At 45.9% G+C, this 11,939-nt stretch overlaps 1 protein-coding gene across 1 annotated transcript in view; it reads right to left on the bottom strand.

The window, feature by feature from the left end:
* DPF3 (D4, zinc and double PHD fingers, family 3) overlaps positions 1–11,939 on the bottom strand; it is a 458,124-nt gene that overhangs the window by 149,127 nt on the left and 297,058 nt on the right. The window contains exon 6 of the mRNA XM_006865560.1: positions 8,750–8,828. Coding sequence (XP_006865622.1) covers positions 8,750–8,828 — 79 coding nt within the window. The remainder of the gene's footprint in view (positions 1–8,749; positions 8,829–11,939) is intronic.

The following is an 11,939-nucleotide window of genomic DNA, read 5'->3' as shown; positions in this document are numbered from 1 at the left end:
CAAGATAATAGTGCAGACAACTGAGTGATGAGCCTGGCTTCCCTTCAGTGACAAGGGCAGCGAGCCTGAAGGCCGCGTGATTGGCTTTTCCACTGCAGCTCCAAGCTGAAAACACTGGAGTCTTACACAATGTGGGGGCCTTAATGGCCTCCAACATTTAATAAGAATCTGATTCTCCCTGCTGCACTCAGGTATGGGGAGCACCAGAGCAATTTTAAGGAGGTTGAGGTCAAGCAGACTGTCTGGGGCTGCCTATCTTCTGAGCCAATTCACCATCCCACCTCTCCTCTTGGCCCTTGGCACATTTCTGTGCTATCCCACAATCCTGTGCTACTTCATGTCCTTAAGACACCTTGTCTCAGGGTATAGAGTCTCATTGTCGAGCCACTGCCTGGGGATAAAGGATCTCATAGGGTAGGGAAGGAATACTGAAGGGAGAGAGCTCTAGAGATGCAAAGAAGATTTGTCCCCTCCTCATGGACAAATCAGGAAACTGGTGTCAATGCCACTGAGTGATGGGACCAAGACTAGATCCCAATCTCCTTGCCTGTAGCTTAATACTCTTCTCCTTCTAGTATACCACCACCAAGAAGCAACAGATTTTAGAGCAAGGAGGGACTCCAACCCTGTTGCATTCCAGTCAATTCTAATCACGGTGTTGTTGTTAAGTGCCATTGAGTTGGTTCTGACTCATAGCCACCCTGTGTAGGGTTTATTAGAAGCAGCTGGTGGGTTTGAAACACCGACCTTACAGTTAGCAGTCCAGTGCTGATCCCATAGTGCCACACCAAGACCCTATTACAGTTCAGAACTGTTCCACAGAGTTTTCTGGCTACAATCGTCACAAAGCTAAATTGCCAGGTCTTTCTTCCTCAGTGCCACTGAGTGAGTTCAAACTGCTAACTTTTAGATTATCGGCTAAATGTAAACCACTTGTGCCTTCCAGAGATGTGAGAAGGGACCCCAAAGATAGACTATCTGATAGTGCCCCAACTGGGCACAACTACACCCTTACCAGGTGTCTAGAAAAAAGGCAACCCTAGAAAGGACTGTTGTTGTTGTTGTTATTGTTGTCGTGTGCCATCAAGTCAGTTCTGACCCATCGCGACCACGTATAGGGTTTCTAAGGAGTGGCTGGTGAGCTTGAACCACCAACCTTGTAGTACAAACCGACTTTGCAGTCCAGTGCATTGGCCCACAGCACCACACAGGACTAGAAAGGGTTTAAAGAAAGGCAGTCACATTTCAGCCACTGGCCACACAATCAGAGACACATGTGGGGGGAGGGGGGCGGGGGGGATGAAGAGAGAATGACATTTTTATTGATACAAAGGTTAAGCTGAGAAGCTCCAGTCCTGATGTGTGAATGCCAGACATGACTCAGAGGAGAGCCATAGTCCTGGGAGGGCTGCAGTCATGTCGCTTTGCCCTTTGTCACTAATCTCTCTGAATGTCTATTTTGGGGGGTGGGATTTCAATAAATTTTCATTTAAAAGGCTCAAAATTATATAAGTTACTTCCTCCCACTTCAGCTAGAAGCCAACTGTCTATGGTGGCCAGGACTTCACTTCATAAATAACGTGTGCTTGCTCATTAATTAATTTGTAAAACATGGGGGTTTTTTTGCCTCAGCGCTCAAGAGAATCACACCCTAGGGTTAAGAGGCCATGTTTAACCTACAGTTTATAGGGTAGATATCTTAAGGGGTATCGACTCCAGCACTGGACACACTGGAATTCATATCCCAGCTCTGGACTGCAAGGTAGGTTTGAACCACAAGGTCAGCAGTTCAAATTCACATGTTGCACCTTGCAAACCCTATACAGGGTCACTATGAGCCGGAACCAACTCGACAGCCCTTGACAACAGCAGCATCCCACCTCTAATGTTAACCAGCTGTGTGACTTTGGACACATCTCCTCACCTCTCTGAGTCTCAGTCCCTTCACCAGTAAAATAAGGCAACTGTCCCTGCCTCTCAAGGTGAGTGGGAGGATTTACAGAGATATTGTGCATAAAATGCATGCTGCAAGCATCCATTAACAGGAGTTAGCACTGTGATCAGAGAGGGGGAAATTAAATCACTTCTATTGTCCCCAGAGAAAAGGATGTTGTTGTTGTTGTTGTTGTTGTTGTTGTGCACAAAGCACAATGGTTCCACACCACTGTGATCCATTAGGTTTTCATTGTCTGACTTAATGAAATGAATCGCTGAGTTTCCAGAGTACTAGTCTGTCTTAGTCTCAAAGCTTTGCTGAAACCTGTTCAGCATCATTGCAGCATGAAAACCTCCAGATGGCTGCTAGTTGCTCATGAGATACATTAGCCGGGAGTTGAACCTGGGTATCCTGCATTGTTGTTTGGTGCCGTTGAGTTGGTTCTGACCCCTAGCGGCCCTATATAGGGTTTCCAAGGAGCACTGGTGAGCTTGAACTACCTACCCTGTGGTTTAAACAACTTTGCAGCCCAGCGCATTAACTCGCAGCGCCACACCGGGACTCCTCCATAGAAGGCACCACCACTACTCCTCTGGTAGCAGAGTGGTTATGAATCGTGCTGCGAACTGCAAAGTCAGCAGTTCGAAACTACCAGCTGTTCCACAGCAGAAAAATGAGGCGTTCTGCTCCCGTGAAGATTTACAGCCTCAGAAACCCTGTACAGGGTTGCTATGAGTCGGAACCGACTCCACGGCACACAGCCACCACCACCAGATGGCAACCACTCCATGGCAAAATGCTCTGCCTGCATATCCTCTCATGATTATCATCTTCTGGTCTATGATGCTCTGAACAAGGCAGATGGGAAAGGGAGTCTCTCATTAGGTACCTGCCCCAACAATGGTAACAGAAAATCCAGAATTGGGAGCATTTAAGAAGAGAATCCACTGGACCAATAAACAACATTCTTATCAACAGAGAAAAGATTGAAGTTGTCAAGGACTTCATTCTTCTTGGATCAACTATCAACACTTCTCACGGAGGCAGTAGTCAAGAAATCAAACAACGTATTGCATTAGGCAAATCTGCTGCACAAGACATTTTTAAAGTGTTGAAGAGCAGAGATATCAGCTTGAGGACTAAGGTGCACCTGACCCAAGCCATGGTATTTTCAATAACCTCATATCCATGCGAAAGATTGACAGTGAATAAGGAAGACCATAGAAGAATTGATGCTTTTGAGTTGTGGTGTTGGAGGAGAATATTGAAAGTGCCAGGGGCTGCCAAAAGAACGAATAGATCCATTTTGGAAGAAATGCAGCCAGAGTGCTCCTTGGAGGCCAAGATGGCCAAACTTCATCTCTCATACTTTGGACATATTGTCAGGAGGGAGCAGTCGCTGGAGAAGGATATCATGTTTGGTAAGATGGAGGGTCAGAGAAAAAGAGGGAGACCCCTAACGAGATGGATTGGGCAAGTGAAGTCCATCGATGGACTCGAGCGTGGCAACAGTAGTAAGGTTGGCCCAGGATTGGGCAGTGTTTCATTCCGCTGTGCATAAGGTCGCTATGGGTCGGTACCAACTCGATGGCACCTAACAACAACAAGAGAATCAGCAAACTCTTGACATGGTTTTAAAGCATCCCAGTAGCCAAGGATTCCTCTCATCTATCTACTCCTAGTTTTCATCCCATCTATAAAGTGGGGCCAATGATACTGTTGGAGTCCTAGTGTGGACTAGTAGGATAAGCACTGGATGGCAAAGTCAGTTTGAACCACAAAGTTGGGGGTTGAAACTCACCAGCCGCTCCTTGGAAACCCTATGCAGGATCACTATGAGCCAGAACCGACTTGACGGCAACTAAAAACAATGATACTGTTAGCATGATGGCTCCACATGATAACCATAAGGTTCAAGATTCGAGCCCACTAACCACTCCTCAGTAGAAAGATGAGACTTTCTGCTTCCGCAAAGTAATTTTTTAAATGCTTCAGAAACTCTTTACACATAGGGGTGGGGAACCTTTTTTTCTGCCAAAATTTATAACATCATTTGCGGGCCATACACAATTATCAACTTAAAAAGTAGCCAGCTATATGTGGTCACTTATTTAATTAATTCACCCCTAAAGCAGTGGACTGCGAACTACAAGGTCAGCAGTTCAAACCCACCAGCTGACCCTTAGGAACCCTACATGGGGTCACTATGAGTCAGAACTGACTCAATGGTACTTAACAGCAATGTGATGGCTGGAACTGCAGTTGCCTTGGCAGGGCCAGACCAAATGATTTCGTGGCCGTATGCAGCCCATGGGGCTGACTTTCCCCACCCCTGCTTTACAGGGTCCACTGTGAGTTGAAACCAACTCAACTGCACTTAACAGCAACAACAATGATACGATTCGGATTTAAACTGTGGGCTAGTGCGTCAGACTGTAAAGTTGTTTGAACTGCAACGTCTATGGTTCAAGCCCACCAACTCCTTCTTGGAAACCCTGTACAGGGTCGCTATGGGTCAGAATCAACTCGACGGCACTTAACAACAGCAACAAGTAAATTAAGGGGAGTCTAGGTGTAGTGCTGTGGGTTAACACACTAGACTGCAAAGCCATTTAAACTCCAAGGTCAGCAGTTCAAGCTTACCAGCTGCTCCTCGGAAACCGTATTGCTGTGAGTCGGAACTGACTCAACAGTACTTAACAACAAGTAAATTAGAGTCAGCTGCTAGACTGCTGAGTTTTATATCAAAAATTAAAAGAACTAGACAGATTCTAGAGAGACCAGCTAAAACAATGATGCAAGTCAGTGGGAGTCTGCCTAGAGAGTTCCTGGAGATTCGGGAACTTCCAGATGCACAAGGCAGGGAGTAAGACAAGAACTGAGCACCCAGACCAGAAGACACCCAGTTTGAATGATGTAGGCTGGGCTTTCTGGAAAGTCAGAATCCTCTGGAGAACTCAGACAAATTGCAAGTTCTTGGGCCAGCCTCCAAGGATTTTGATGCAAAAGGTCTGGTGTGAGGCTCAGCAACCAGGTCATTTCTGTGCAGGTGGTCCAGGGCGCATACTTCCAGAAATGCTGACAGCCTGTCCCACAAAGTCATATTCAGTTACTTTGCTTGTGAATAATTAACACTTCTCCTTTGGCAAGGCATTCAAAGGCAAGAAGCAGAGCTTTAATTCTTACGTTTAGTAAACTTCCAGGATAATTAATAGAGATGGGTTACTAGCTGGAAAATGAAGTATTCATCCATACAGAGCATGGATTGGGCAAAATATAAATTATGTTCAGATGATTTAATATTGCTCTGGAATGGAATAAATTCAATGGCTGAATGAAAGACACCAGGCAAATATCTATCGCCTGAAGTTAGTGACTAAGATATTAATATTTCAAGCACCCATCTTGAAAGGGAAGTTTAGATCAATAGCATAATTGTTGTTGTTGTTAAGTGCCATTAAGTCAGTCCCCACTCATAGTAACCCTGTATAGGGTTTCCAAGGAGAGGCTGATGGGTTTGAACTGCCAACCTTGTGGTTCACAGTCCATTCCTTTCCTACAGTGCCACACTAGGACTCCAAGAACATAATGGTGGTAGTGGTGGTCTTGTGCTGTGGAGTCAGGTCCAACTCATAGCGATCCTGTGTAGGGTTTCTGAGGCTGTAAAAATTTATGGGAGCAGAAAGTCTCACCTTTCTCCCTTGGAACTGCTGGCAGTTTCAAACTACTGACCGTGAGATTACCAGCCCAATTCGTAACCACTACACTACCAGAGCTCCTTACAAACATAATGGGACAACTATATTCAGAAATAAATGCCAGAAGGGATTAAATTCAAATCTCATCTGAAAAATAGCTATTACCACTCCACATAAGCCCAGAAAGAGGTGTCGAGGTCCAAGGTGTCCTAATATTTTCATGCATAACTTGAAAGATGGAGCAGGAATTATGCAAATCAAACTATAGCAGATACAAAAATGGCAGGGATTGCAAATCAGTGGAGAATGAAATTTGTCTTTATTTAATCTTGTATATTGAAGTCACATATTATCACGTCTCTTTATTGAGACTCAATAGGGCCAAATGCAGAGTGATTTATAGAAGAAGGAATCATCAAATGCAATAGGAGACAAGAGCATCCACTTGGAGAGGCATTAACACCGGGGTCAAGACAGGCATTGACAAGGAGATGCTACCCGGTGCAGTGGGGCGGCCAAACATTTCTATTCTCTCTAGATACAGGTGTGTTCAGATCTGATGTGGAAAATAAACAAGGAAATGTGTCTGTTATTCTTTGAGCCACTTGGCCTTGGTGCTACTTGCAATGCAAGTGTTGTGCTTCAGCGCAGATCAGGAAGGGAACTCAAACCAGGCAGTCACAGGAATTCTGGGGAATGGTGCTAGGTCAACAGAGAATGTGAGGGGAGACCTAGAGGCCCCAGGATGGACAAAAGCTGGTGTGCCTGTTTGTTGAGGGAGGAGCTATACAAAAGGTAAGCAGGCCTGCAGAAGAGAACATTTTCAGCTTGTATTAAGGGAAAACAATCATTCAAAGCACAGTTGGAATCATGAAAGAAAGGGCAGTCTATGGTCACACCATCCCTGGGGACATTCAAGGAGGCGACCAGACACCTCTCTACTTAGGATGCATTAGATATTGTTAAAAGCATTCCTGGCCTAGTTCGGAGGGGTGTGATGGGGGTGAGGGGGGGCACAACTGGACCTTATGACCTCTCCAAAGGTCAATTCTATCCCAAAGGATCACATGTCTGAAGGGCACCAGATAAAAATAAAGCCTATTAATCACAGAGCTGCCACACAATCTCCTAAGAGAGCCAGACAGAGAAGGGCATTCTGTGTGGACCTTGCCTCATGGAGGGAGGAAAAGGGAGGCAAGCACATGTGCAGGCAGAGCCAAGAAGGCAGCCTTGGAGACTTCCAGAAAGTCCAAATCAGGTCTGGGATGAGTCTTCCCACGCAGTACCCGGTAAACACAAGAAGGAAAAGACCATGTGGGGAGGGGACCAGGAAACAGAAAATGGCATTGAGAGCCCCTAAACAAAGCCGCAGCAGCCTGGAGGAGGCCAGAAAGTAGGGAACCAGGGGAAAGAGGCACACCCACAAAAAAGGAACTCCGTGGAGATCAGGCGTGAGGAAGCAGACGGCGGTTGGAGACAGGAATGGGGCAAGTGGGGAAAGCAAGAGAAAATGGCAGACAGGTTGTGTTTGGGAATAGATGGCATTATTACTGGCTGAAAATTCTATGAAAACTGTAGCCATAGAGCAAAAAGTCATCCTACTATCTGTGGTAGCAGATTCCACTATCGAGGGTCACATAATGAAGATAAAGTTTTGAAAAGAGGAATAGGGTGGCAATGCCCCAGTTCCAAGGCAGCTGTTGATTTTCTTACTCGTTAGGCTGCTGCCTGGATGTCTGAGGACCCTTTCCAGCCCACTGCCCCAGAACCATAGTCTCCCAATGGCTAGCATGCTCTTGATTACCGTGTGTCAGCACAAAACTGAATCTACACTGCAAGCAGATCCCTCGTGGCATTGCCAGGGGCCATCAGACCCCCGTGCCCTGCTCCCTGTTAACTCTGGGACAGAATTACTTCTGGGTGGAGATGTTACCTGTCAGTCATCTGGGCAAAGTTATCTGCAAGGTGTCTTAAAGTAGCCAAATGGGGGTCATGGAATTTGAGTTCTTGAAAAATTATCTCCCATCAGCTATCACCTCACCAGGCACAGAGCAACTTTTTGAAATCAAAAGAAGCTGTTGAAGAGGAAGGAAAAAGTCACCACCTCTGACTTACTTCCTGGGCCCCACCTCCCCTGCTTTCATTGGCAAGATGGGGAGTGACCAAGGTGCCAGGATCCAGCCTGAGCTGCTTCCCCACCCTTCTCACTGCAGCCCCTCCTCTCCCAATTGCAGGGTCTTCGTCCTCTGGAGACAAGGAAGGATGATCTCCAGGAAGTGTGGTGTGAGAGCCAACCTTACCATGGAATCAGCAGATGGTGCCCCACATGGTGAGATGGCAAATAGGGCAAGGGTCTTAAACCATCACCTTGTACTCTGGCAGGAGAGGAAGACAGAAGCCCTCTGGAGGCTGCCAGTCATCCTTCCTAAAGGTGACAGCTTCTTGAAGCACCACCCCCCTCCACCTCCACTTGTCCTAGAGCCAGTCGTTTCCCCCAGCCCCTCCCTGCTCTGTCTGCCCATTCTGAAGCCAAGAGCCAGGCTGCCACTTGTCAAAAGATGTTTCTGAAGCAAGCAAGAAAGGCTGGAGATGGATGGAGAGGCATTTATTAAACTAAGCCATCGTCAGAGAAAGATTCATAACATGCCCTGCCTAGGAAAGGAGAAAGAGAGATTGGAAATTAAAGGGAAAGAAATGAAAAGTCACAAGAGCCAAGTACCTCTGTCGGAAGGTTTTGAGTTATGCTTTTGTTTGTAACTCTCTGAAACAGAGTACAAAATAGGGGTTGAAGTTGAAAGGAGACCAAGATAGTACTGGAGAGAGGAAGAGGAGGAGGAAGAGGGCACTGTTGGAAACAGGCAAGAGCTGGGGAGGCTGCTCTTCATTTGCTCTCCCTTCATGCAAAAACAACCCTGGGCCATGAAAGCAGTAGGAGGAGCTGGTAACTTCAGGGGAGGTGACAGGCATGTAATCCAGGGGCGCTGGCCCGAGGAGGAGGCAGCAAGTGAGCCTGAGTCTGCTTGGGCTGACTCTATGGGCACACAGCCAAGCAAGCTCAGGGGAGGATGAGACTGGGAGCAGGCAGAGGAAGGAAGGGACATTGGCCGGTACTTACTGTCACAGACGTAAGGTTTGTCGTGGTCTTCCTGAGACGCAGCGTCATGCCTCCTCCTGCCACCCGCAGAGCCACGAGCCTGGGGAGACATTGGAGATATCAGAATGCTTGTTACTGAGTTTGTGCTATGTGAGGCCCTGAACACTTTCCTCATACCACAACATTTGACCTTCAAAACAACATGAGCACCAATATTGACCCCATTTTACAGATGAGGACACTGAGGCTCACAAAATTTAGGTGACTTGCCCCAAATTACTCAACTTGTTGTTAGGTACCATTGCTGTTGTTGTTAAGTGCTAAAGTCAGTTCCAACCCACAGCAATCCTGTGGGTTTCCAAGGAGTGGCTGATGAGCTTGAACCACCAACAGTGGTTCAAATCAACTTGCAGTCCAGTGCATTAACCCACAGCGCCACACCAGGACTCCCATGATATATTCAGTATTCTTTGCCAACACTGTGACTCAAAAGCATCAGTTCTTCTTCAGTCTTCCTCATCCATTGCCCAGCTTTTGCATATATATGGGGAGACTGAAAATACCATGGGTTGCTCAGGCTCACCTTAGTCCTCAAAATGACATCTTTGCTTTTAGATACTTTAAAGAAGTGATTTGCAGATTTACCCAATGCAATATGCTGATTTCTTGACTGCTGCTTCCATGGGCAGTGATTGTGGATCCAAGTAAAATGAAATCTTTGATAACTTCAATCTTTTCACCACTTATGACCCAGTTGTGAGGATTTTCGTTTTCTTTTATATGGAGGTGTAATCCATACTGAGGACTATAGTCTTTGATTTTCATCAGTAAGTGCTTCAAGTCCTCTTCACTTTCAGCAAACAAGGTTGTATCATCTGCATTTCACAGGCTGTTAATGAGTTTTCCTTCAATTCTAATACTGTGTTCTTCATGTAGTCCAGATTCTCAGATTATTCGCTCAGATTGAATAAATCTTGTTACAACCCTGATGTACTCCTTTCCTGACTTTAAACCACTCAGTATTCCCTTTGAATATCTGCCTCTTGGTGCATTTCCAGGTTCCAAATGAGCACAATTAAGGGTTCTGGAATTCCCATGCTTCATAATGTTCTCCATAATTTGTTATGACCCAAACAGTTGAATGTCTTTGCATAGTCAATAAAACACAAATAAGCATCTTTCTAGTAGTCTCTGACTTCAGCCAAGATACATCTAACATCAGCAATGATATCCCTCATTCATCTCGAATTTCTGGCAGTTTCCTGTCAAAGTACTGTTGCCACTATTTTAGAATTATCTTCAATAAAACTTTACTTGTGTGATAGTAACGACATTGTTTGCTAACTTCTGCATTCAGTTGAATCACTTTTTTTTTTTTTCCAGGAATGGGCACAAATATGGATCTCTTCTAGGCGGTTAACCAGGTAGCTGCCTTCAGAATGTCTTGGCATAGATGAGTGAGTACTTCTAGAGTGAGGTACTGTTATTATCCATCCCCATTATCCAGATCAGGAAACTTAGGCAACAGAGAGGTTATATAACTGCCCCAAAGTCACTCAGCAAATAAGTATCTGGCAGAAATGCCTTTATATATGGAATTCCCATACACTGCTGTTGTGCTAAATTTTCACTGGGTAAATCTGCAAAAGATCTCTTTAAAGTGTTAAAGAGACAAGCTGTCACTTTGAAGACTAAGGTGCACCTGATCTATAAGCCATGGTATGTGCCTCCTATACATGCAAACACTGGACGAGTAAAGAATGCAGGAGAAGCATTAATGTATTTGAATTTTGATGTTGGTGAAGAACATTGAATATACCATGGACTTCCAGAGGAACAAGCCAATCCATCTTGAAAGAAATACAGCCAGCTCATTAAAATCCAGAATGACAAGACTTGATCTCACATGCTTTGAACACACATCAGGAGAGACTAGTCCTTGGAGAAGGACATAATGCTTGTTAAAGCAGAGGGTCCAAGAAAAAGTATGAGGCCCTCAACAAGATGGACTGACACAGTGAACTCAAGCATAGGAGAGACTGTGAGGATGGTACAGGACAGGGCAGTGTTTTGGTTTGTTGTATGTTGAGTTGCTATAAATTGGAACCATCTCAACACCACCTGACAAAAAAAATAGCTGTTGTGTTAAAAATCTCTTCCTCTAACTCCTGAGCCTTCCAGATGTCCACTCTACTCCCAAAGCCGATGAACGAATATGTCTTTTAGGAACAAGTGCTGATGGGAAAAGAAGAGTAAGAGCCCTGGGCTCCTGTGCCCACACCCACCAGTGGGCCAGCCAGGCCTGGCACCCAGGACCAAGGCATGAGCCCAGGTTCAGGGAGAGCTCCCAACCCCACCCTGGCTTGATCTACTCTTGGACCTGAGTTTCAGATGTAGTCTGCTTTGGGCTCCAGCAAGTGGCAGAAACTTTGGCACCTCACTTTACCCTGGGGCCTGACTCCTGATAACTGCTCCCCTGCAGCAGCTCCAGAAAGGGTCAACATGACCTGGGAAGGGAGGGGAGGGCAGGGGGTGAACCCTAAGCTACCTTTAAGAATAAAAGAGATCAGCCAGAGAAGGATCTGGCAGCTACGTAGCTCTGGGACAGTGGCTATAAGAACTCAGCAAGGTTTATTTTTAAACTTTTCTAAGTCCCACACAGGTCACGTGGGTGGCACCCTAGCCTCCTTCAGGCCATTCTTTGTTAATGAGCAGCAGTAACCTCCCAACCAAGAAAATGGCCTGCTTTGGGGTCACTGGGGGCACAGAGGAAGGGGCAGCCGATGAAAAGTAACATACCACAGCAGCCTGAGGTGGACAGGATTAGAGCAGTCCCAGGGACCTGCCTGAAAAAGTGGCCCTGGGGACTTCACAGTGGAAGGGTCTGTACCCTGCATCTGAAGTACTTACAGAGGCACTCCCTAACACACAACATACACATTTACATAATCTGTCTCACACACACAAATACTTACATACTCACACACACATTCACAGGGGACTTTGCAGTGGAAAGGTCTGTACCCCACATCTGAGGTACTTACAGATGCACTCACAAACACACAAACATACACATTTACATACTCTCTCACACATACACACATATACTTAACATGCTCACACACACATGCATTCACTAGGGACTTTGCAGGGGAAACGCCTGTACCCTGGGTCTGAGGTGTTTAATACTCATATTCTGTTTCTCTCTCTC

The sequence above is a fragment of the Chrysochloris asiatica genome, unplaced genomic scaffold (genome assembly GCF_000296735.1).
Source record: "Chrysochloris asiatica unplaced genomic scaffold, ChrAsi1.0 scaffold00079, whole genome shotgun sequence".
NCBI classification, from domain to species: domain Eukaryota; kingdom Metazoa; phylum Chordata; class Mammalia; order Afrosoricida; family Chrysochloridae; genus Chrysochloris; species Chrysochloris asiatica.
Note: the sequence above shows the minus strand (reverse complement) of the source record. Positions and strands in the feature narration are given on the sequence as shown.